General features: G+C 42.0%; 1 protein-coding gene across 1 annotated transcript in view; it reads left to right on the top strand.

Moving 5' to 3' along the window:
- Positions 1-15,401: 15,401 nt before the first annotated feature.
- LGR4 (leucine rich repeat containing G protein-coupled receptor 4) overlaps positions 15,402-27,230 on the top strand; it is a 100,434-nt gene continuing 88,605 nt past the window's right edge. Inside the window, exon 1 of the mRNA XM_043481155.1 lies at positions 15,402-15,587. Coding sequence (XP_043337090.1) covers positions 15,403-15,587 — 185 coding nt within the window. The 5' untranslated portion in view covers position 15,402. The remainder of the gene's footprint in view (positions 15,588-27,230) is intronic.

Below are 27,230 nucleotides of genomic sequence, written 5' to 3'. Positions count from 1 at the left end.
TTTTTAAAAGCATCAATAAACAATATGCTTCTACTTTAAGTTTGAAGTAAAGGAATATAGTAGCCAAAATAGATTTAACACTTTTTCAGTGGGTGACTTCATTTATCAGTTCTGATTCTAGGGCTTATTAAAATAAATTTATATTAGTTATATTTTTGTTCTTTGGATTTAAAAAAAAATGATGTAACTACACAATCATCGTGTTTCTGAAAGATACATATACAATAACGTAAAGGAGATAAAAGCATACTCAGGTGGTTACTGGAATGAAACTTAAAATTCCTACATTTTGCTTTGCCTTTCCTAAAATATAACTGGAGAGAATAAAGATTCTGTTGTATTATTTTAAGAGAGCTGTCTGGCATGTGATTGAAGCACAGAATCTAGAGCCTGACAACCCTGATTGGAATTGTAGATTCACCACGACTGTAACCTTCTGCAGGTTACCGCTCTGTGCCTTATCAGTTCCTTCATCTGTCTGTGTAGGAGGATGCCTGTGTCCTATTGTGACCTGTAAGGCCCTTAGAAAAGGGCCTGCATAGTAAGTGCTGTTTCTGTTTGCTGTTACTTTTGTGTATGATAGCTTTGGGGCCTTATCTAGCTAAGGGAGACATTGTGGCCAAATAAATTTTTTTTTCATTTATTTTTATTAGTTGGAGGCTTAGTATGGTTTTTTGGCCAAATAAAAGTAGCAAGTTCTTACTTTTTTCGGTTGCTCTAGGTGTTCATTGCCTGCGCGCAGGCTTTGTGTAGCTTCCAAGAGCAGGGACTGCTCCTGGCTGCAGTGTGCAGGCTTCTCATTTCGGTGGCTTCTCTTGTGGAACATGGGCTGTAGAGCACCGGCTCAGGAGTTGTGGTGCCCGGGCTTAGTTCTCGGCATGTGGGACCAGGGATCAAAGGACCAGGACCAGGATCTGATCAGACCAGGGATCAAACCTGTATGCCCTGCATTAGCATGTGGATTCTTAACCATTGGACCACCAGGGGAGTCCAGCAAGTGCCTGTTTTTGATGCCTGGAAGATTAGATAACTAACCTTTAAATTATGCTTGAAAGTAAACAAGATTTACAGGATTTTCAGATTTCACTCTGATCAAAGAAACTCATGGAATTCTAAAATAAAGTGGAGTTTGGGGGATGTAGGGTTGAGGTCACATTCAGAATGAAACTTGTAAGAAATAAGTCCAGTAAGAGATTGGTTCATCAGAAAAGCAATTTGTAGGGAGGATATGACCTGAAGATAAATGAATTGCTGGAATGGGCCTCAGACAATACAAGGCATAATTCACCATAGTGAACTTTTTAAAGGCATAAAAATATACGGGCAACCGAGGGTACAGTGAACACATTGTTAGCCCTCAATTTCTTCAAAATTTCAGTAGACCAGAATAGTGTTCTCTATAAATCTTTAAATTCTGGTTTTATTATGTTCATTATCATTGATTATTCTACCTTTAATATGATGAAGTGGTGACCCAGTTTTTTTTTACATTTATTTCTTTGTTGGCAAAAAACCTGGTGAAATATTTAGGACTTACTTTATATACAGAGCAAAAGTAAATTCATACAGATTCCATTTGTCAACTTTATTTTGATTTAAATATATTTTAAAAAGCACAAGCACTTCACACCAACAAGTTGTGTGTAAGCTCTCCTGATTCTTTTCAGCTATAAAAATGTGTGTTTTGGACACAGTCAGGATCTGATTTGGTCCTTTTAGAAGTTTAGGAGAGAAAGCTTGGAAGGATTCTAAGTCTCTCCGGAATTGTTCTAAACAATCGGATTAAAAAATTGTAGCCATTGGTGACACATGAGTCCCTTTATGTGACAGTTACTGCATTTCATCAGAGAGTAACAAAAACTCAAACCTTTAATTTTGTTTTTATTTGGCAAGGAAGTGCAAGCTGAAAGCATGAAATAGCCCTAGGAAAATTTTTATTTCTGGTATCTCTCATTTGATGTACATTGAACCCAGAGTTTAGATGCTAACTTTTGACTTTATGTTATATTATGGATTGAATTGTCTGTTTTCCCTACCCTCAAAAGATATGTTGGCACCTTAATCCCTCAGAATGCAATTTTATTTGGAGATAAGGTCTTTAGAAATGATTAAAGTGTGATGATTGGGGTGGGCCCAATTCCAGAATGGCTGGTGTCCTTATAAGGAAAGGAGAATTTGGACACACACAGGGAGAACACCATGGAAAGATGAAGGCAGAGACTGGGGTGATAGTTCTATTAATACAACTAACCACAGAAACAAGGAGAAGCATGAGCAGGGTCTCTCCCTGAGCCCTCAGAAGTAACCGACTCTGGATACCTTGATCTGGGACTCCAGCCTCCAAAACTGAAACAGTAAATTTCTTTAAGGCACCAGGTATGTGGTACTTGATTATGGCAGCCCTGGAAAGCAGATACATAAGAACCCAGATTCTGGTGGCCTCGCTATTGAAAATGGGTGCTGAAGCAAAATGTGGCTCCTGTGTACAGTCAGAGGATCTCATTGGAAATGGTTTTGGTGAAGAAAGGGTAAGACTCCTGGCCTCTGGGAGCGAGGGAAGGGGTTCTCTGCTGTGGTTGAAATGCTTTCTTAAAACATGTATGCATCTGTAATTGACCTGTGCCTCAAGTGGCCTGGGCTCATCAGCCCCTCAGAACTTGGGTTTTTCCCCATTTTAGGTTGCCAGTTATTGCATTGGCTGTATCTTTCTCAGTTCAAGGACTTTCCAGGAGTTTGCAGTGGCAAAATATTCAGCACTGAAGAGAGGCATTTCTGCATGGCCCTTGTTCTGATGGGAATGTGATGAGCATTTGTCTCTGGCCAGGGGTGTTTCACCCTGTAAAGGTTTGTGCTGGCTCCTTATGCATGCCTGATGCAAAGCATTATTTCAGTCATAACTGATTGCGTTCTTTCCTTAAAACTTTCTGTTGTGCTTAGGATAAAATCCAGATCCCTTGCCATGATTTAAAAGGTCTTGCATAATCCATTCCCTCCTTCCTCTCAAATCTCACCTCATCCCAGCATTGCAATTGCTCTATTCCATACCAGTTCCCTCATTGGAAAGCTCACTCTCTGGTTCTTCTCCTGGCTGGCTGCTCCTCATTCAGGTATAAGCTGGAGTCACTATCTGTTCCATCTAAAGGTAGGTAGGTTCCTCATCCTCTGCTAATATGGCAACACTTTGTTTCCTTGTTTATTATTGTTGTTCAGTTGCTAAGTTGTGACCAACTCTTTGCAACCTCACAAACTGTAGCCTGCCAGGCTCCTTTGTCCATGGAGTTCTCCAGGCAAGAATACTGGAGTGGGTTGCCATTTCCTCCTCCAGGGGATCTTCCTGACCCAGGGTTTGAACTCGTGTCTCTTGCATTGGCAGGCGGATCTTTTAACCACTGAGCCACCTGAAAAGCCCTTCTTTGTTTATATTATGTGCTTCCTCATGCTTTCGTATTAGAATTTAAGTTCCAGTGACAGCAAGAAGGATCACTACTGTATTGTTCACATTTATTCCCCCATCTCCTAGCACAATATGGTGACTTGTATACCCTGGTGAATTGACTGACTTTTCATAATTCTGCAAGTAGAAAAAGAACTTACCCTGGAACCATATAAAAACGATAACAATGATGGCATGCATTAAGATAGGTGCACGTAACTTTCACAGAATCAGCTCAAATAGTTTTTCCAAAATCATACAGTTAGTGATCAACATGGCCAAGATTCAATCTCAAATTTGTTTTCAAAGCCCATACTTTTTCCACAGCACCACAAGTGCACTTTTAACTGGTTTTTTCCTCTCACCTATTCTTTCTATTTTGACACACCACACGGCATGCGGTATCTTGGTTCTCCAACCAGGGATTGAACTCCTGCCCCCGGCAGTAGAAACAGAGTCAGCCACAGGACCACCAGGGAAGTAAGCCCCCTCCTTACATTCATTTTTAGAAAAACTTATTGTAGTTAATTTACAATGTTAATTTCTGCTGTACACCAAGTGATTCAGTCATACATATATGTAAAAAATTTTCATTCTTTTCAATCATGGTTTATCACATTGAATATAGTTCCTGTGCTATATGGTAGGATCTTGTTTACCCATTCTATATACAATTTTTTTTTTTTTTTGACTGAGCCATGCAGCTTGCAGGATCTTAGTTTCCTAACCAACCAATTGATTCTGGGGCCATGGCAGTGAAAGTATAGAGTCCTAACCACTGGGACTGCCAAGAGAATTCCCAATAGCTTTTCTTTTAATTGAAGTATAGAGTAATGTGGGCTTCCCTGATAGCTCAGTTGGTAAAGAATCCGCCTGCAATGCAGGAGACCCCTGGTTTGATTCCTGGATCAGGAAGATCCACTGGAGAAGGGATAGGCTACCCACTCCAGTATTCTTGGGCTTCCCTTGTGGCTCAGCTGGTAAAGAATCCGCCTGCAATGCAGGAGACCTGGATTAGATCCCTGGGTTGGGAAGATAGCCTGGAGAAGGGAAAGGCTACCCACTCCAGTATTCTGGTCTGGAGAATTCCATGGACTATATAGTCCATGGGGTCGCAAAGAGTCGGACACGACTGAGCGACTTAAAAAAAAAGTTAATGTACAATGTTGTTAGTTTCAGGTGTATAGCAAAATGACTCAGTTATACATACATATATATCTTTTTTTCTTTTTTGAGCTGGAGTCCTGTGTCATACACACACACACACACACCCAGGAACAAGAAAGCAACATACTTTTGGGTGGTAATCAGTGTTAAGAAGTCCAGGAGGGCAAGAAGGATGAAAGCCAAAGAGAAAAGACTCAGCAACATTAAACCACTTGTTGAGGTTCAAAACCATTGATGCTACCATCCCTTCTCTCTGGGCTGTCCGAGGTGGGCTGAGAGACATGGGCCCACCATACCTAAGCAGCTAGTTTTTTTAATTTTCCTTTGAACTTCTATACTGCACCAACCTCCATACAGTATTTCACATAATGCTTGCAATGACTGAGTACTAGTATTAATTTTTAAGCACCTGCTCTGTACTGATGATCCTCTTCTATAAAATTACCCTTAACATAAACACTGACTCCCCACCATAGTTAGAATATAAATCTAAGCACCTCACCATAACACCCCCAGTCCATACTATATGCCTCCCTCTGAAGTCCTCCACTCTTTCCCCTCTCCATTTCAACCCTTCCCTTTCTTCAACATGACAGGCCTTTACACTTGATGTTCCTTCTGCCTGAAATCTGATGACGTATTTGTCTATTTTGTCAGCCCACTACTTCGGCAAAATCATAAACTTCTTGAGGGCAAGGTAGGCCTCTGTTCTGTTTCCTCCATATACTCAGCTGAGAACAGTGCCTGGCATGTGGCAGACAGTCCAATCCATACTTGCCGAGAGAATGACATGAAAGAACACGGTGGTGCTATTTTACAGAGAGGACAGGAAATGCCTCTCTGAAGAGATGACATCTGAACCTGAATGGTGTGAACTGAAGAAGTCACCCATGTAGATATCTGGGAAACTAGTGTTTTGATAGGACCCAGTAAAGAGTGTTTCTTTTCCCCTCTATGGTTCTGAATGTGGCAGGAATTAAATGAATTGGCAGATGTGGGCCAAGATACCACCTTTATTATTTATTTGTTCTTACTTCACATATTTATTGAATATCTTCTCTGTGCCAGTCACGTTCTAGAGGGTAGGGGTGCAGTCGAGAACAAACACAAAGCCCTTGCCTCCAGGAGCCTACTTTCTGTTAAATACGGGGCAGGCATACATACCTTAGGCTTAAGAAAATGTGCTTCTCAAATTCGCCACATCAACCCTCTGCATCTGGACCATGACTGAATTCTCATCATGACCATTCTTCAGGGGCAGAGCTTGTTTGTGCCCTAGATGCCATCCCCAGAAGGGCAGATATGAGATAGAAATGCTTCTTCCTTCTTCCCACTTACCAATCTCCCATGTTGTGAGTGCTTCCAATGGAAGCAGTTAGAAGTAACCACTAGAGATAGAGGTAAAACCTCGAAAGTGTGGTGTCATTCTAGCCAGATAAACATGTAAACACGTAAGTAATGTTGGAAACAATTAAAACACAACATTTTAAACCATGTTAAACAATTAATTCTTAAAAATTGCAAACATTGGCAAAATTTGAATTTTTAAAATCCGATGTGACACTTTATAATATGAATACTTTGATTAAGGGAGTCATTAACACACACATCCCTCTTTTTTTCCCCTCCTTCTGTAACTAGAACCTTTTCCTCCTACCTTTTTATGTTCTACCACAAGGTGGCACCAAAGTGCTGTTGATACTATTTAAGAATTTTCTAGTATTAATAGTTATTGCTAACTAAAGATTGGTGAAGTGAAGCACTGGGTCATATCCGATGACTCTCTGCTACCCCGTGGACTGTTGCCCACCAGGGTCCTCTGTCCATGGAATTTTCCAGGCAAGAGAACTGGGACAAGTTGCCATTTTTTACTCCAGGGGAATCTTCCCAACCCAGGGATCAAACTCAGGTCTCCCACATTGCTGGTGGATTCTTTACCATCTGAGCCACCAGGGATCAGGCCTAAGTTTTAAAATGTACTCAACCTTTTCTTTAAAGCCCAGATTAGTATTTCTATGTATTTTATGAAATCAAAGCCTTGTGGGAAGAAAACTTTCTAAACACATTCTAAAAGAAAACAAACCTAAATAAATTACATAAATATCTACTCTTCAGTATAGGTTTTCTGGGGTGGGAGAGGATTACAATTGATTCAGCATTGTTTTGATCCTTCTACTAAGTATGAACAACTTTAGTTGGCTGGAAATTATTTTCAGCTTTACATCTTTTAATTATCTTCACCCAAATTCAAACAGCATGTTTAATCAAAAGAAAAGTTATTTCAGGGACTTCCCTGGTGGCTAAGATTTCACACTTCAAATGCAGAGGGTGTGGGTTCAATCCTGGGTTAGGGGACTAAGATCTCACATGACATGAGGTGTGACCAAAAGATTTTTTTTTTAATTCATTTCAGAGGCACCTGGTAAGTTCCTTTAAATAAATCAAAAACTGAGGTATTGCGAGTAACCTGCTTTGTATGACACTAAATTTTTTTTTTTAAATGTTCTCCTTTCCTTGCAAATTAACAATACACTGTCAAGCCAAATATAGAGTGGAATGAGCAATTGACCTAGATATTAGCTCCAGTTCTGCTGGTGACTAGGTATGCTGCCTCTGGTAATTCAGTTATCCTTCGTGGGTCTGATTTCTCTCTGGTAAATGAGATTTAACTGGTAATCTCCAAAGTTCCTTCTATTTCTGAGGATTTCACAAGTATCAAGAAGAAAGTTTGGCACAACATAAGACAGAACTTTCTAACAGCCAGAACCATTCAAAGATGGAGTCAACCCCCAATGAGGATGTGAAGACGCTGACCATGTGTGAGGTGTTAGTCGCTCAGTTGTGTCCAACTTTTTGAGACCCCGTGGACTGTAGCCCACCAGGCTCCTCTGTCCATGGAGTTCTCCAGGCTAGAATACTGGAGTGGGTTGCCATGCCTCTGTCTAGGGGAATCCTCTGGACCCAGGGTCTTCTGGATTGTAGGTGGATCCTTTACTGTCTGAGCCAACAGGGAAGCCCTAATGCTGACTCTAGACATACCCAGAAGAAGCAGAGATGCTGTTGAACATTTTTAAGCCTTAGGTGCTTAAACAGATGTTAAGGTCCTTTTTAAGCCTAAATTTCTTAATTCTATAAGTTGAATTGTAAGCTGCTTGACAGGTGGGACTCCAAATCATACCTTCTATTTTGAGGCTGCCAAGAAAATGCACCTTACCAATCTCTGACCATAGGGAGACTAACTGACTAACAGTCCTGCTGGGAAGTTCTTCACCATAGTTCCTAGAGGCTGGTCCCAGTCAATGACTGAGTGCAGCAGAAATACTAAGGCAGGAGGCACAGGACTCCTCTGACGGGTGAGTTGGTCTTAGGGTCTCCCCATTGGACTTACCGAGCTTTGATGAAACTGCACCGCCATCAGAGACTCATCCAACCACTCTTCCTTCCTTTCCTCTCTGACCTGGAGTCAAACTTGCATCATAAGATCTCAGGGCTCTAAAAGTCTCACGTACTTCCCTCCCCATGTTTCTTCACTAACATTTCCCCTCATGAATCTTTTGCATAAGCAATCCTATATGTGTGTCTGCTTCTCAAAGGACCCAAACAATCCTGTAGCAGAGACTCATAAATTTGGGTGGCAAGTTACATCAGAGTCGGAACTTTTAAAATACTGAGACTCTCAGGCCCCATCCCAGACCTACTATATCAGAATCAATGGAGGTGGAATTTGTATGTCTGAAGTCTTCTCCAACTGACTTACCTGTGAATTGTTCGAAACTGCTCAGTCCCGAAGACAGTAGAGTCTGAGGTGTTAGATGTATGGTAACTATTCCTTGCGGGGGGGAAACTCCCCACAAATGTTGAAAAGCTTGACAAGTTTGTGTTATTTTGGACTAAAAGGAACAAACTGGAAAAGTGAATATAATGTGTTTCCCTAACACCTCAAGGTCCTCCATTTTCTCTTTCATATTGAAAATTTTTAACTTTCCTCATATGTATTCTATGAACTGAATTCATATATTTTAACACTAACCTGAGGCAAAAAAAGTGTAATAAATAGTGCCAGATTTTATCAACCAGACCCCAAGAAAGCATTTTTGTCATCACCCTAATGTCCAACCCCCTCGATCCAGTCTCCAAACCCTCCCTTGCTTTGCCTCTTTCCAAGGTAATCTTGAGAATTATAGATGGTTGGTAGGTTGTCTGAATTTTTAGAGCAATTTTCTCAGAATTTTTATTTTTGAAATTATTTTAAAGACATTTTCAGAAACCTTGGGATTGTTAAAATTTTCATTCTGATTGCCACTCCTTTTAACCCGAAGAGAGTGATAGTAGCTGTTGTTAGACAAGAAGAAAGGAAATTACCTAAGATGTGTTTACCCAAGAAGTCTTTTTTGAGACAGCATTAGGAGCCAGAACAGGAAAAGAAAGACAATCTACAGAATGTATTCTTTCCACCTCTTCCCACAACTTCTCCTGAGTCTACAATCTCTCACTGCCTTCTTTCCTAGATTTCTTCGCATATATGTTCTTGTAGACAAGGAAGAGCTTTCGAGGATACACTTCAGCAGTAGAACTGTCTTCAGCCCCACACCCCACCCCAAGTGCTGGTTTTCTGTCCATGTCCTTTATGGGTTTCAGAGACTTTGCATGTAGTTCTTTGAAATAATTGTCTCATGTTACGGTCTTTCCAAAATATTTCAAGTTCTATTTGGAATTTTGAGGGAGTGAAAAGGAACCACATTCTATGTCTGAACTCTGTGTTCAAACTTTGGCCCGACCAAATGCTCAGCATGACTAGGTGATACTCTTCACAGTTTTCTACTCTGATATATCTCCCTTTACTTTTCTGTGATAATGCCTGGCTGCTTTAATGCTCATTTAATTTTTTTTTTTTTGCCTCATTTTGTTTATCATTAGTAGATTATGTAGATTAGTAGATTATTATTACTCGGACCTCGGGATCTATGAGCAGTTGTGTAATTCAGAAATTGTTGCACTGACTCTCATTCTCTTCTTGGGTTAGATTTGAAATGGAAATACCAGGAAAAGAAAATCAGACTTAGAAAGGGTTAAGAATATATATTAGGTATATTATGTATAGGAAAATATTTCTGATACTTGTCCTAATATTTTGAAGTTTAGGGTCAATACAAGTCTTTTAAAGTACTGAAAAGGACATCTGACTTCAGGATATTTGACCAGGTCAAGAAACTAAGAAATTTTGGGGTGACGTTTTGAAAAGGGCTGGTTTCAAGAATGGTCTTCAGTCACACCAGAAACCTTACTGCCAGTTGTCACATGCCAAAGTCCATCAGTTCTACACAGGTGCCAGAGGAAGGAGGTCCCAGAAGCCCAAGTCTGACCACTTGTATAGCTTAAAAAGATATTTTTAATTTTTCAACGATTTGTTATTTTTATTTTCTGTGTGTGATTCAAGATAATCATTGTAGTTTAAAATTATCCCTAAAAAAATAGATGCTATTTCCTGTGCAAAACAGGACCACTCTAGAGACATTTGAGACTCCAAAGAAAAGGACAAGTAAGTGAGACACTAAGACTGCAAGTCTCTGGGGCCCATTGTGGGAGTTCCACCAGCCCAGAGCCCTAGATGCAGATGTGGAGGCAGCAGAGCATAGAAACAAGCATTTACCTTGAGGACTCAGTTGTTAGAGTAGGGACATATCAGTTGTCTGAGGGGTAGGGATTAGACTTGATATTCTTTCCTTATTTCCTGAATCTATTATGTTTTGAAGTGTTTATGTATGTATGTGTACATATTAAAAACCCATAAATATGTATGTGTAGATACATACATAATTTTAATAACATAAACAGCTTCTGGGGCTTCCCTGGTGGCTCAGTGATAAAGAATGTGCCTGCACTGCAGGAGTTGTGGGTTGGACCCCTGGATTAGGAAGATCCCCTGGAGAAGGAAATGGCAACCCACTCCAGTATTCGTGCCTGGAGAACCCCATGGACAGAGGAGCATGGTGAGCCCAGTTCAAGGGGTTGCAAAGAGTCAGACATGACTTAGCAACCAAACAACAACAACAAAACATTGGGTGTTTCTAACATTGGGTGGTGGGTTTGGCATGGATGCTTTCATAAAGTCAACAGCTTTTATTCACCCATCATGTGATTGCATCAGGTCAATATTTGGGGTGTCTTTTGGATGGGAGGTACGATAAACCCTAAGCATCCAGGACAACTTGTACACCATTCATTCTAGAAAGAGGGGCATGTTTAAGCTTGCAATGGACTCTTCAGGGCTCATTCTGCAATATAATCTTCACCATGAGCTCACCACGGAGACTAGAAGTTTAAAAGTGCTTAATGTCAACAGGCAAGGAAAGATGGTTACATTTGAGGTGTGTCCTTCTGAATTTTACATAATCCTACAAATGGTTTTAAAAAATAATTAGATTTCAATAAAGGATTAGCACCTATAAAACAGGGTTGGGAAACTGTATGGCCCACGGGCCAGAACTAGTCCAACATGTGTTTTTGCCCAAAAAAAAAAAGTTTTATTGGAACACAGCCACATCTATTTGCTTACGTATCATTTATGGTTGCTTTTGTGCTACAATGGCAGAGTTGAATAGTTATGACAGAGACCATGTGGTCCACAAGGCTCCAGATATTTACTATCTGGCCCTAAACTAGAAAAACAAATACAAGCAACTCAACAGAAAACAAACAGGCAGAGGAAATGAATAGGCAGTGCATAGAAGAGCACACCAAATGCCCAATAAATACATGAGAAGATGCAGCTGTAGTCAGGGAAATTCAATTTAAACTACACTTTGATTTTATTCGGTGTGCATCAGATTCACAAATATTTAAGTCTTAAAACATTATTATTGGTAGGAAGTAGAATAATGGGGTCTCTTATTCTCTGCTGAAGGAAGGACAAGTAAGTACAGTCACTTTGGAAAGCCATTTGACATCCAGTAATGGTGAGTGTGTGAGTGTCCCTAAGCTGCTGCTGCTGCTGCTAAGTCGATTCAGTCTTGTCCGACTCTGTGCGGCCCCATAGATGGCAGCCCAACAGGCTCCTCTGTCCCTGGGATTCTCCAGGCAAGAATACTGGAGTGGGTTGCCATTTCCTTCTCCAATGCATGAAAATGAAAAGTGAAAGTGAAGTTGCTCAATCGTGCCCGACTCTTAGCGACCCCATGGACTGCAGCCTACCAGGCTCCTCTGTCCATGGGATTTTCCAGGCAAGAGTACTGGAGTGGGGTGCCATTGCCTTCTCTGGTACCTAAACTATGACCCAGCAACTCCACTTCTAGACACACACACATATATAAAGGAAAATACCTTTTAGAGAATCTCTTGCATATATGAAAAAGGAAACTTGAACAAGAATATTCATGGTAGTATTGTTAGAAAAAAAACACAAATAAGTTTAAATAGAATGGACAAATAAATACTCAGTATATTTTTAAATGGAATACTATGTAGTAATGAAAATGAATTAACAATAGCACATAGTTCATGAACATGGACAAAGCTCACAGGTTGAAGAAAACAAGTTGCTGAAGAATACAGAATGATGTTCTTTTTAGGGATGCACACATACAAAAAGCATGAAAATATGCATGGGCATTAATGATGAAGTTTAAGCAAGGGCTTACTTCCCAGGGAAAGAAAGAAGGAAAGGAATATGATTGGGGAGGAGTACAAAGGGAACTTCAACTACATTTGTAACACTGTATTTCTTAAGCTGACTGCTGTGAACTTAGATTTTTGTTCTTTTGTAATTTGGAAGCATTTTATAAAAAGTGAAATTCTGTACATTAGAGGACTTTTAATTCAGTCGTGATTGTACTCCCAGAGAACCCTCACAATCTCTCAGTTTTTGTTTCCTTAATAGAGCAGCCTGCAGAAGCATACATTTGAATAGGTCTGTATTTGTAAGAATGGGTGAGAGTGTGAGTGGGACCAAAGTCCAGCTTGCCCATGAGTCAACACACCCTGTACCCTTTGCCCAAAAGCCCCAAGATAAGCATCACCAGGAAGGGATGCCTCCTTCATTGCTCCACTTCCTCTTATCAAGCCAGTGGATGCTACCTAGTTACTCATCTATGGCATGAAAAGCTAGAAAGAAGAACCAGTCTGCAGGCAGAGTCTCTATTAAGTTTATCTCTTGTCTGTCATCAAATTTTGGTTCATCTAGATATCTTTCCAGGTCCTTAAGGGTTATGGAAAAGCTGATCATTTTTCTCTAGTTATCTGGGATAGTATCTTAAAAATCAGGGTGTGTTTTTTTCCTCTCTTGGGGCATCTTATCCAAGAAGCAAAGACTAATTGGCTAGTTTAAAGCAAAGCATACATAATGTAGCAACTATACGAAACACTAAGACTTTAACATATCTTACCTCTTTTTTTTTTCTCTATCCATGTTCTTTGTTCCTGGTATTTTGTCTTCTTGGACAAGCTGCAAATTTGAATCGTCTTTTCTTACCTTCTTCATCTCCTAGATAATAGAAATGTATTTGTCAATAAAATCTATATCTCTCCCTTTTCCAAAATCCAAATCTCTCTTTTCACTTATGTTCCCAGCCCTAAGATCTTATTCTGTGAAAGCAAAGGATAAAGTTCCCAACTTGACATCCATCAAAATGTTGATTTCGAGGCATCAAAGCCTATTAGGATGCTTTGCAGTTTTAATCAAGTTTTGCATGTGATTCTTATGCTTACCAAAGTTTAAAGAAAGGAAACAAGTTATTTGGCCAAAATAAGATCAATCAGTATAACATATTATTGTTATAAAAAAAAGAGAAGATAATGATATCTTGGCAAGAAAATTCTGTTGTAATGAAAGAGAAGTGTTAAAGGAATCAAAGAAACAAAATTAACAGTTTTCACTTGCTCCTGAGAGTTGCCAGCAAATAATGGAAGTGATTTAGACAATGGAATCCAGTTTAGAGAAGGCTCCAAGGGTACCATACAAGGAACCAGGAGCCCAGGAGCTGTTCTGTGATTATATTGGACAGAGCACAGTACCTTTAAGCTTCCGATTTCTTATCCATAAAACCAGAGGGTTGTCCATCTACCTTTAAATTCTCTTTCAAACCTACAACTATAGGAAACAGGTCGTTCCTAAAACTTAAATTCAAGGCATATCTGTATTTATTTGACTGTCAAGCATGTCAAACAAGAATTTATTGTTACTCATATGCCCAACTGGCATTATTTTAAAAGATAAACTCCTGAATGTAAAGATGATGGAAAATTTTCATGTAAACTTCTCAGGTCTGCATCAACTTATTTCCAGTTTCTTTAATTTTACTTATATGACATGAGTAATCAACTTGATGACTGAAATTTTTAACTCTGCCTACTTTAAAGTATTTGTGGGAAATGTCTTCAAAATTGAGAAAAAATAACTCAAAATCATAGTGGACAGCAAGAAAGGAGGTGCCTATAAAGCAGTAGTTGGTACAAACAACAATACTAATAACGTGGGGTCTATCATGCCACAAAAGTCCAGAAGAGGAAGGAATGCTGATAATCACTTAACACCAAAGTTGTTGCTGGCTTCTCAAGGGTAGTTACTAGCACTCAAATGTTTCGTTGTCTGGAGAAATTGTCCAGTGTTCAGAAACATCACTTCTGTTGACTCTAACAAGATTCCTGTGTTCCAGGATTTTAAAGCAGTCTGAGTTGGGCGTCACCAAAACTCTATATCGTGGATGGCTAATTGCTAAGACTTAGCTACCCGGTGCATATGGAGATAGGTATCAAGATGTTAGGTGAAGGGAGAGGTTCGTGGGGGATACACTGTTTTAATTTTAGTATATAGGTGAAACTTAAATATTTATGCCAGATTAAGAGAAGCTTTTTCCCTTCTCTTTAATCTTTTTCCCATTTGCACAGCTCCCAGAGTCCTCACCATTTGGAGCAGCACAGAGTCATTTGAAACTTAACAATGCTGGAGTCAAGTTCTACTTTTCAGGTCGTCCAATTTAGGAGATCCAATTTCTGCAGGGGGAAGAAAACGAGTGGGGGAGGGAAAACCCAGATTCTACGTCTTCAGATCCTTCTACCTTCAATCCATAACCTGCAACGCAAATCGAGCCAAGTCAGGGATTTCTGCGTAGAACCACCACCACCACCACCTTGTCACTCACGCCCGATAAACACGCCCTTCTGGTCCACTCTCGGCCAATGGCGGCTCCCCTCCTCGCATAGTAATGAGCTAGAGACCTCCCCCGGCCAATGGCGCTCCGGGAGAGGGGTTAGTTTTGCATGTACCTAAGTGATTTGCATAACCCAGCGGCTGGGGGCTTGGGAACCCGAGCGTGCAACCCTAGAAGGGAAAAAGGACGGGAGGAGATCGAGCCGCGGCTGCGAGAAGAGCGAGAAAGAGCCCGGGTGTTTGTGCGAGAGCCGGGCGGGGGCTGGGGCGAGGGGCCGGCATGGCTGAAGTCTGCGCTCCGCAACCTTGAAGAGCGGCTGCGGCGGGAGGCCGGGGACCGGGAGGCGGGTGCGATGGCAGAGCGCGGCCCCCGCAGCTGCGCCCGGCCGGGCCGGCTGGCCTGAGCCGCGGGAGGACCTGGGGCTGCCTCTGCGCTTCCATGGAGCAGCGGGAAGGGCGAAACTCCGGAGCGCCGCGTCCCTGCGCTGCTGCGGCGGACTGTTGAAGGAGCCGAGCCCGCGTGACTGCCGAGAGAGGAGAGCCCCCGGCCCAACCCGCAGGCCTGCCGCCCGGGGCGGCGGGGGGCGTCGGAGGGCGGCGGAGGCGCGCCGAGCGAGCTGCGCCGCGGGAGAGGCCGGCGCGGGTGGCGGCCGCAGCAATGCCGGGCCCGCTGGGGTTGCTCTGCTTCCTCGCCCTGGGGCTGCGCGGCTCGGCCGAGCCCAGTGGCGCGGCGCCGCCTCTCTGCGCGGCGCCCTGTAGCTGCGACGGCGACCGTCGGGTGGACTGCTCCGGGAAGGGGCTGACGGCCGTGCCCGAGGGGCTCAGCGCTTTCACCCAATTGCTGTGAGTGCGGGCTGAGGGGGCGCCGGGGGAGGGGGCGCCGGGGGGCGGAGCCAGTGTCCGATCGCATCGCACCCCCCCACCCCCATCCCGAAGTGTGCCGAGGTGGGGCGGGGGGCGCCGGCACCTCCTTGGCACTCACTCCGGCGCCACGGGTTTTCCAAGCTTTGCCAATCCGGGTCCGAGACCTGTGTAGCTCTTTTTCCCAGACTTTAAGGGCACGATCACCAGCCCCCGCCCCCCCCCCCCCCCAACTCTCAAGTGCATCTGGGGCCGAGGAGGAAAGAGGAATCTGGAAACGCTTGCCCTTGGCAACCTTTCCACGCGACTTTCTTTTCTCACCCGGGCCCCCTGCTCAGCTGGCAAGAGCTTTGCAAGCGTTAGGGGTGAGGGCGCCTCGAACTTGGCCCGAGTCTGAGACCGAGGCGGTTTTCGTGGGGAAGCACCTGGAGCTTCCCGGGTTCCAGCATGTGGGGAGAAGAAACACCTGTACGGTAGTCAGGGCCAGTGGCCTTCCTGTTTGGCCCTGTCCGGGGAGAGCAACCTGGCACCTGGGTCCACTTACACTCCGGACTCATCAGCCAGCGCCCTGGGTTCTGGAGCGCGCGGGGAAGCCAGGCCAAAACAAGGGAGAAGGAGGGGAAATTGCAGGTTTCTCTGGACGTATTAGTCTTTTTACCCAACAAGGCCTTTTAGAGAAGGAATGCTGACCTGAAGTACAGGATATTGCAGGAAAATGAAAGTGCCAGAGCATAAGCTCTGCCCGTCTCGAAAGGTAGCCGTTTTCTGTTGTTGCTTAACCAGGAGAGTTTTTCTTTGGAGCTCTCGGAGGTTGGGGAAGTCGCTCAAATGATTCTGACTTCCACAGACCCTCTCCGCAAATGGGGACAGTCTCTGCTTTTAGACATTCGCTTCAGAAAAGAAGAATCTGAAATAGGTGCTGGAGGTGGCGTTGGCAGATGGCCCCCGCAGAGAAAGAATAGGATAATTGAACGCTGGGGTTGGTGTAGGCTCCTGTTCTTCCTTGTGTTGTGCTGTGTGGCAGATTAAATCAAGGGCAGGGAAAGAACTGTTTGAGAGAGAAAGGGGTTCTGAAAGGCCTTGGGTAAAGGGGATTTCCTTTTACCTTATAGCTCCGGAGGGAGATCTCTTAGACCTAGACAGTTGAAAAGAAAGAGCAGACCCCCGTGGAGAATCCTCTCTATTCAGGCCAGAGTATTGCTGCCTCCAGGTGGGTGGTGGGAACTGTTCTGCTTGCCCGTCTGCCAATGGGTGTTTTTGCTTTGTTTTTTGAGTATTGTGGCCAGTTGCCTTGGAACCTGTCTCATTCTTTGGCCACCACCACCCCCTTCTCTTTTTTTAATCCCCCTCCTTTCAGGTTGAAGTTACATATTTGAAGTCATTTTCCTGCAATAAGGTGAAATTTAACTTTTCAGTGAAAAATGTTAACTTTGCAGTGAGGAGCATTTAGCCTACAAAAGATACATTATGTGGAAAAGTCTGGGAGGGAGTGGGGAGACCAGAAGGAAAGAAGACTAGGTGGAGGGGATGGGGCTGTTTTTATCTCCCCAAGACCTCTTTAAACTTTTAGGGAATTCATTGCAGAAGAGGTGCCTTTCCCTGAAACTTCTTTCAAGCCCCAGAGAGAAAAGCATAATTTTACAATTTTGACCAGTTGGAAAGAACTTGTTGAGCAGATTCCTTGAGTTTTAATGACTAGACTTGCCTGCTCTGTAAGGAAAAGGGCTGTTTTACATTATTACCTAGAAAGCACAAAGAAATATCACATTTTTATGAGAGCACACTCCTTGCTATAGAGCATCAGACATCTTTCTTTAGAATTCACCATAGGTAGTGAAATGTTCTGTTTTTGACTTTGAGCCTTATGCAAGTGACTGTGGATGGCTTGGGAAACATGAAGATAATTGGCATCAGTCCAGATCAGATTGCCTAAACTAGCAACATCATAGCACTTTCTGAGTTGTGGTAGTGGGCACTTGTGTTACATTTTCTTCTTCCCTTCCTGACCTGTAGAGTAGTTATACACCCGACAACTCCTTATTTCACCTGAATACTCTCCATTTCATCCTTAAAATTATATGTTATATGACCAGTGCAAATAAAGGGCTTCTCGAGGGCGGTATATTTGCATTTTGGAAAATCAGTGACCTCAAAAGCCACACTGGGGAGGGGCGGATGCCATGATCTGCCCGTTCCAGTTGATCTTACAAGACATCTTGCAATTACCTGTGGTCTGTTTGCAAGTACTTCTGATTTGCTGTCCCATCACAGCTTTGGTGAGCCTAAGCTACACACCAAGGGACTAGATCAAGTGTCCCCAACTTTGATTGACCGATTTTCTAATTTCTGGAGCAGGGGCACCAAGGCCTATTTGGTTATCCGTAAAATGGTAATCACAAAAATAGAAGTCAAAATGATGAGACTCTAATTTTAAATCACTTCTTGTATTTTCTTGTCCCTCCTCAGTGGTGTCTCATCTTCACCTCACTCAGGGGTGTACACATCCCATATTGGAGACTCTTGGTCGACAGAGCAGGGATTTTATTTTATTCAACTTGGAGTGCACAGAGCCCAGAACACAGGAAGCTCTTTAAAAATGTTGCAGTGAATAAATAAGGACTTCAGGGCACACCAAGGGGCAGAATTGGGGATTGGAATTCAGCCCTCATTCCCACATGGGATTGCCAAACTCCGCATTCTCAGCATTTAGCCTTTTGTCCAGATCTGAGAAGGCCCCGGAGTGAGGCTACCTGCTTCTTCTCCTTTAGGCTCGTTTAAACTTGTTCAGTCTAACAGTGTCTATTTCCTGCCGAAAGCTGCTTTATCCAAGTCTAGGGGCAAAGTCAGATGTAATCCTCAGCATTGTTGATGAGATTCTTGTGTTCACAGCATCGGCTGCACCTGTAGTGATTATTTATATTTCACAGCAGCAGCTCCCCATCCTGTGTCACAGTGCAATGGCTTGGCACACTTCACCCTGAGATGTTTGAAAGGAAGTCCTCTGACTAGTATTAAAATTCCAACGTGTATTTTTAATCAAAAAGATTCAAGGTTATTCCTCTATTAGATCTAATAAGGTCCGTCTTAGTCACCTGTGTTCCAAGATTCTTGATGGGGAGATAAAGAGATGAAGTCACAGTGGAGGTGGGGAAGGGATTGTGAATGTAAGTTCTCTGGTTTGTGTGGCCACAAAATTTGAGACCTGTAGGGACACAAATTTCCACATCCTACATTATATCTGGTGCATAGTTTTAGGATTATAAAGGCTGTTTCTGGCTTTGTGGAGAGAGTGGTAGGTTTGAGCCCTTGACCGTAGTTCTTACCATGCTACTCAGTAATTGGGTGGCCTTCGGCAAGTCATTTTACCTTTTTTTTTTGGGAGGCAGGTGACAGTTTTTCATTTGAAAAATGAAGTCACTGGATTCGTTAGGTCCTATTTAGGCTGCTTGTAGCTTCCAAATGTTCTGTGATTTTTAATCCTTTCACAATTTTAGGATGGCAAGGTGACTATAGCGTTCTGCTGCTTTCTTGAAAAGATCCCAGAAGGATCTGAATATCTTTCTAGTTGAAGTTGCACAAGCCTATTTATTGCCACTCACTCTGAGGAAGAGTTCTTTGTGTTTAGAAGTGTGTGTTAGGAAATTTGCCATGGAGACTTGTTACAGAATGCCTGACTAGCTAAGGCACTTTGCTGGGGTAGAATAGCCCCGCTTGTTTCCTGTCGGTATGGCTTCCCACTTGGAAAATAAAATCACCCTGTTTCAGTAATTTGGATACTGTACAAAAAGTTACTCAACGTCCTCACTTCCATGTAATTAGTCATAATCTCTCCAGCCTTCTCAGTGTGTGTACCCTGTTCAGAGGCAGGTTAGCCAGCTTTCTGTATAAAATTGATGGTTACCTGAGGGGCTTTGAAGGGTTTTAAAAAATAATCTGTTGTTTTTTCTTCTTTGGGAAGCATCATCTCAAATTCTTCCCTAAGGTGTACCTTTTTCATGATACCAAGCACCTTTCTTTTAATAGTATTATTTGAAAGTATTTTCTTATGTTTCCTCTAACATTAGTTGTATTCCCCGGCAGGTCAGTAATCAGTGGCTAAATGTTTATGCCTTTTTTGATGGTCAAGTCTTGCTATCTTGATGTCTCAATTACTGTCTGTAAATTTCACTGTTAGCTTATTTTCTGTGGTCTGTCTTTCTAGAGAAGTATTTGTGTTATATACCAGGGAATTCTGTTCTAAACAAGGGCAATATATGAATATCTTTAAGTACAAGTCCTTCATTTCACAAACTAGTGAACTGCTGGATTCTCTTTCAATTCAAGAGGAAAGAGCATTCTGGGAATACGGAGAGTTGGTTTCCAGATCTGTCAGTAAATCACACAGGTGACCTTGATTAGTGACATACTTAACCCTTCAGGGCCTTGGTTTCTTCACCTGAGAATAAGGAGGTAAACAACTCTTACTGCCAAGAGTTTTCTTTCTATCTGATTTGACTTTTTCCCCCAGTATATTTGTCTCATTCCCTCTCTCCTGTTAAGAGCAGTGTAGGTGTCTCAATCCTGGAATCTTCCCCCCTCTCCCCCCCAGAAAACTTCTCCAATTGTCCAACTTGACTGGAATGTATCCATTGACTGGGAAACTCACTGCCTCACAAGGCAACAATGTGCTGGGTGTGGTCTGAGTTGTACCCAGGATTTAAACCAGTGACTCTCCTTCTGGGGCTCCTGAAGGCTTGTGGTAACCACGAATATTTTATGATTCTCAGTCCAACTCGATGCTAATGACAGTCATGGTATCACAAGCATTCAATGTCCAGGCACTTGGCTCTTACCAGTAGTCATAAGGTAACATTTGACAACTTAATCTCTTAGGGAAGATCAAAGTTCTGTACTAGGAGGTGGATCCAGGCAAGTTTGGGCATTTTCTTGGCCTCTGTCAGGTTATCTCTCGGATTCTTATTTTAGTCATCTTTATAGTGGTAGAAAGCACTGAGATAGCCTGCAAGTTTGGATTTCGGTCTTTGGTCTCCTTGGTTATGCTCATTTATCCTTTTATTCCCATTTTTCTTATCAAGAAATAATGGATATTGGTGACTAATGGCTCTCACTGCTTGCAATCTCTCTGAATCTGTGTAGATTATCAAGCAAGTAAAGTTGTAAGACTCTTTTAGTGATTCTTTGAAATTTTCCTAAGACTGTTTCTCACTTTTTCTCTTTAAAAAAAAGATATATTTCCATAAAAGCTCAGTATTTATCAGTACACCTGGGTTAAAAGTTTTAAACCCTCCCCAATGTGCCTTTAACTCTGAAAAATGTAACTAATGTAACTTGATAAGACAGCTTTTCTTTTCTTTTTCTTTAAACTAGAGATCAAGGTTTTGAGTTTAGAAATGTATTATCTAGCTTGCTGTTTAATTGCCTCCTGCAGCCTTCAAGTTTTTGGCAATGCCAAAAGCCTGTTTTTCTATGTAGACAAGGGTATGGCTAATTTTTTCCTCCCCACCCCACCCCCCCAGTTATGTTCAGTGAAGTGTAGTTTTTCGAAAGATTCATTGAGGATAATAAAATACTTTAGCTTTAAAGTCTGTCAGTGAAGAAAAAAAAAAGCTAGGGCATTTAACAAATCAGTATTCTTACACAATAACTAATTTTTTTGCCTTTCCAGACATTTCTTTTGTGTTTCAACACTTGATGGGCAGACAGCAGGCCAGGTATCTGCTCTGTTGTTTGAAATTGAATGAATTAAAAACTGAGTTTAAAAATGATTTTCTAGTTCATATACATTTAGTAACATCTCAACTGTCTAAAGACTTGAGTAAGTTACTACTCAAATACCCCCTTTAAATGGCAAGATGTGGTTATCTTGTAGTATACTCTGAAATCACTCACCCATAGACAAATATTTGTGATTAAACTTTGTATATGGCTGGGACTGTTTTTAGCAAATGTATAGAAGTATTGTGTGTCATGTACAGGCAGTTAAAACTCTGAATGGGTGGTTGTTTTTAGTCTCTAAAGCATGTTTTGATATCGTTGCATATTTTACTAGTTAAAAGAGCATGCTAGCCTAGTCCCTCCACCCCTGCAGTAAGATTTGTCATTTGGCATCTCTTATTTTAAATGCAAATGATTGGGGTTCAGGAATGCCCATCTAAGAGTATAGGTTTCAAAAACAAACATTAAAAAAATATATTTTTATAGTTCTCTTAGCTTTACTGTCCTGCAAGATCTTGTGGGAAAAACATTGAACCACCCCTCTTGGCAGAATGTTGGCCCATTAAGAATATAAGAATATCCTTGTAAGGAAATGTAAACCATAGATATTTTGGGAGGCAGCTGGACCAAGGCTGGGTATACGTTTAGATCCCAGTCTCGTCTGCTGTCTGTGCTAGTGAGAAAACATGTAGTGGGAAAGCATATTTAATCTATTATGGGATAAAAGTTAAGTAATCCTCTTGAGTTAGCTTCCCCCCCCCCTTTATTTTTACCCTAGGAGAATATAGCTTTTTAAGAACAAAGTTTTAAATATAAAGTTAACCATTAAAAGAATGGAAATGCACACTTACAGCAGAATATTTTTATTCTTTGAATCTGAATTTCAGAGCCTGGGATCCAGAAAAATCATAAGTTGGATTCTCCCTGTTCCTGTATATTTTTAAAGTTTTCTGTGGGGAAATTTTCCTTCCCAGGTAGAGCAACATAACTGTGGCAAGGAGATGGCATCTTTCCCTTGGTGCTGTGGGAAGCATGACTAAGGAATGGGCCCAGGATTGCTTGGGGCCCCACTTGTCCATTCCTCCCAGGGTCTGAGCGCCCACATGGAGCTCTCAGTACAGGCCACAGAGTCACCGAATACAAGTGACATCTGACTGCCCTCAAGAGCTTAACTGGAGCTGTTTTCCAGCGAGGTAGACAGTTGGCCATTAGAAGTTTCACTCTTATTCACGCTTCTTGTTTGGAAGTGCAAGGTAGGAGGTGTGCTTCCAATTTGTCAGTCTTCTCTCTGAAACAGTGGGGATTGGGCTATGATGTTGATTAACTTCTGGCTTTACCTATTTACCTACCGGGTAAGCTTCATGCTAAAAGGCCCTCAGAGAAAGTATATAAATATATAAATATGGATACTATGAGAAGGGCTTGGCAGACTAGATTTTTCTCAGGAGAGAGGAGACCTCCTCTTCAGGCTCTCCTTATCTCATATCAAGCATGTACAGAATTCTACAATTTGATCAGAGTTAAGACAGGAATATTCAATGCATTTTAACATTTAGTATCATGTTTTAAAGCTTGATTTCCCTGGTGGCTCAGATGGTAAAGAATCTGCCTGCAAGGCAGGAGACCAAGGTTCAAACCCTGGGTTGGGAAGATCCCCTGGAGAAGGAAGTGGCAACCCACTCCAGTATTCTTGCCTGGAGTATCCCATGGACAGGGGAGCCTGGTGAGCTACAGCCCATGGGGTCTCCAAGAGTCAGTCATGACTGACTGGCTAGTGCTTTCACTTTTTATAAAAACATTACACGTGGATTTACTAACTGGTACTTAGCGGTTTATCATAATCCCACTTCTCATCTATTTGGTGCTACTGCTAGTTCATCTTGTTTGATTAGTGGGGTGTGTTTTAAAATCTTAATGTTTTCTTATCTTTGTCACAAAGGAAAACTTTTCAGGTTGGCTTTCTGTTCTCCCCCAGGTCATTTTGAATCCGTGGTCTCGTAATCCAACATTTTATGTCACTGTCTACTCTCCAGTATTCTTTTTATGCACCTATTTTTATGAACAAGACTTCAAAAATGGTTTTATTTTTGAGAGTGTGGTTTCTAGGAATCAAGACCTCTAAGATCCTCAATCTGCGCACTTGGAGAGATCACTTTTTTTTTTTTTTTTAAGAATTTTAAAAAAATTATTTATTTATTTTTGGCTGCACTGAGTCTTAGTTGCTGAGTGGGCTGTCTCCATTTGCAGCAAGTGGGGGCGACTCTTGGCTTCTCTTGTTGCAGAGCACAGGCTCTAGGCATGCATGCTCAGTAGTTGTGAAGCACAGGCTTAGCTGCTCTGCAGCATGTGGGATCTTGCTGGACTAGGGATCAATGTCCCCTGCATTGGCAGGCAGATTCTTTACCCCTGGAAGCTTCCCTGATATCCACCAGGGAAGTCCTGGGGATATCACTTAATCCCTTGGGACATCGGCTTTTCCATCTGCAAAAGGAGTTCACTTGACTTCAAGTGTCATACATAAGAAATTTCAGCATAACCTATTTGAGTGACTGCAAGAGAATCCCTTGGACTGCAAGGAGATCCAACCAGTCCATCCTAAAGGAAATCAGTCCTGAATATTCATTGGAAGTAGTGATGCTGAAGCTGAAACTCCAATACTTTGGCCACCTGATGCGAAGCACTGACTCATTTGAAAAGACCCTGATGCTGGGAAAGATTGAAAGCAGGAGGAGAGGGGGATGACAGAGGATGAGATGGCAGGATGGCATCACCGACTCGATGGACATGGGTTTGAGTAAACTCCGGGAGTTGGTGATGGACAGGGAGGCCTGGCATGCTGCAGTCCATGGGGTTGCAGAGTCGGACATGACTGAGCGACTGAACTGAACTGAAGGACCCATTACATTATGTTGTCATTTCTTTGGGGAGTGACTAAGCAATTGTCTATGTGTGCTGTCCCTTTAAGTCATTTAGATTTAGAATTCTAAACTCTGCTTCTCCGGTTCTTTGAATGTATATCGGGTTCATAGCCTGTTGGAGACTTCACAGTGAGCCCTCATACTAATGGGAAAACGTCTCCTTGGCTGGCCAACTTTTCATCAGGAAACTGTAAAGATCCTGGTGGAGAAAGAACAGTGCGTATGTTTTTATCAAGATCCCTTCTTGTAGGTGGTGCTGTTCCCTTTGCAACAAGAAAGCAGTGGTTGGAGGTTACAGTTTCTCTAGAGGAGAGAGCCCAGGGAAAATCATGCTTTTCTTGCCTTAGTCTCTGGCTGGCCATTGCTTCCCTGAGATGGCTGGTCAAGTCAAAGGATGCTCTCCTAATAGGGGGACACCTTGTTTCTCCTCATAGCAAATGGGCAGGTAGCCTGAGACAGTGTCAGTGTGATCTTTATTTCTGTTTTAAGATTAATTCATTATTGGCTGCAGGGCCTTCGTTGCTGCATGAGGGTTTCCTCTAGTGGGGGCTCCCTTTGGTTGTGGTGCGTGGGTTTCTCACTGCAGTGACTTCTCGTGTTGCGGCGTGCGGGTTCAGTGGTTGTGCACTGTGGGCTTAGCTGCTCCACCGCGTGTGGAATCTTCCCAGACCAGCGATCCAACCTGTGTCCTCTGTATTGGCAGGTGGATTCTTAACCATTTGACCACCAGGGGAGAAGATGTAATCTCTAGACACTAATTTTCTACTTCCAGACTTCTGAACACTGAGCATTTTCATGCAGGAACGCTTAACTTTTTAAGAAACCTCATGCCAGTGAGGGCCCAAGCAGTTTCTCATCACTTTCCATGTTAGGGATGGATAAGATTTGTTCAGGTTTGACAGTTAAGCTGGATTCTTGTCTCTTCATATCACTTTGGAACAATATGCAGATTATAAGATTACTTTCTCTTTTAATTACTTTGATATTTTACTTGTTATTGGATACCCGTGTTTTGTTTTGTTTTTTTTTAATGTTTGAGACCAATGCTTGTGTTTTATGGATAAAGAAAAGCTTATTATCCTTGAAGTATTAGAACTAAAATCCCTTCCTTAAAATCTTTCACACATTGCTCAAAAGTTATATGACATTCTTGGTAAGCACACTTAAATCTTTCTCAGAAACCTTAAAAACTTTTCTGGGTTTCAGTTTAGCTCTGATTTGAAAATGAATTGTAAAGCCAGAGCAGCAGCTAACACATGCAAAAGTGCTAACAACCTATTTAGATTGGCTGAGTGTTTCAAATACAGTTGTGCATTTTCTACCCAGTCTCTTTCTCTAAAAAAAAAAAAAAAATGTTTGAGATGTTTTTCCCATTACCATCTTGACATCTGCCTGGTTACACATGAATAGCTTGACCCAGTCCCTCAGCAGGGAGACTACCATGGCCTTGCTTTCAATAGCCATGTCACTGACAAAGAAAACATATGGAATATTTCATCCCTGCCCTTTGCAAACAGTCTGGGGCTGTGAGGGCATGCAGCAGAAGGCTTCATCCTTCATGGTAAGTTGGCAAGTTTGTGTGCTAACCACAGGCTCTGCTGTTAGCAATCAGACTGTGTTTTCCAAAGTCCCATTACATTCTGTGGAAAGGAAATCTAGTGTTTCGGATAAATCAGTGTCTAATATTCGTTTGAATTAAGTTTATATGACCAGCTTCCATAGTGGGGTTTTCTACTGGATCAGTTATTTCACCAAAGGGAATCTGTGTGTGTGTTCGGACTGTTTCAAGGCTGTTCTCCCAGGTTTGATATGTGGCGTCCGTTTGATGGATGGAACGATAGAACGTGCCTTGAGGACTGTCTGCCTTGATGTTTATCTTCTTGTCAGTCTGCAGAAGGAGGTCCATTGATCATTCTCCTGCTAGCCAAGGCCCACCACATTGACCTTTAAGGTTTCTGTTGCATAGCGCCAGCTTCTACTGAGGCCTTGGTCTCAGTTCAGCGAGCATTAACGGCTTTGCTTTGTAGCATCTGAATCCACAGTGTGGAGGCTTGTCAGCAGGTGTAGCAGGAGAGGCCAAGAATGTGGAAAAGAGGGGTAAATCAACTGCTGTCTTTTTCAGGTCTTCTTCTGCATTAAAAGAATTTGCCCTTGGCACTACCCTGGCTGATGTGGCATTGCAGAAGGGGGTTGGAAAACAGCAACACCCTATGACACCAAAGATGAGAAGATTCATGAGTTCGGCGGAGGAAATAATGACATACATTTCATCAGGGTCCTTTCCAGCCCTTAAGTTACCCGAGCTTGAATTTCTAGTTCTATTGTTTCTTAGATGTGCTGGCTGGTTTTGTCAAGAGTGGATGATAGCTTGAAAAGGAAGTGAGTTTTATCCCTGTTTTATCCCTGATAGAGGCAAATATTTAAATGTATACATCTCATCTAGAAGGTATTTCCTTTTTAAAAATTTTTTTTATTTTATATTGAAGTATAGCCAATTAGCAATGTTGTGATAGTTTCATGTGGACCGCAAAGGAACTCAACTATGTAGAAGATATTTCTGATGGTTCTTGCGCTCATTACTGAACATTTGCTGTAAAACAGCATGCTAAAAGACATTTCTGCCTCTCACATTTTCTTATATTAATTCCTTTTGTAGTTCTTGATTATAATAGATTTCCTTTAAATTTGGAAAGTTACATTTAAAAAGTTCTTGGGAGCTTATATTTTAAAAAGTTTTGGTTTTCCGATTATTCATGTATGAGTCTATTTGAGGTTCCCCTTGCTTTCTGTTAGTGACTCTGTATGTTTCTTCTAAAATAACTGGTATAACCTCCAATGTTCTGTTGTCCTTCTTTGACTGCTTAACTGATCTTCATAACTGTGAATTCATAGGGAAAACTCTCCTAAACCTCTCAACCTTAAAAGCTCACCCTTTCTAGTATACAGGAATACAACCACCAACACTGTTCAGATCTAGAACATTCCCGTCACT

This window comes from Cervus canadensis, chromosome 11, assembly GCF_019320065.1.
Source record: "Cervus canadensis isolate Bull #8, Minnesota chromosome 11, ASM1932006v1, whole genome shotgun sequence".
In the NCBI taxonomy this organism is placed as follows: Eukaryota; Metazoa; Chordata; class Mammalia; order Artiodactyla; family Cervidae; genus Cervus; species Cervus canadensis.
The sequence above is the reverse complement of the archived record's forward strand: the minus strand, read 5'-3'. Positions and strand labels throughout refer to the sequence as shown.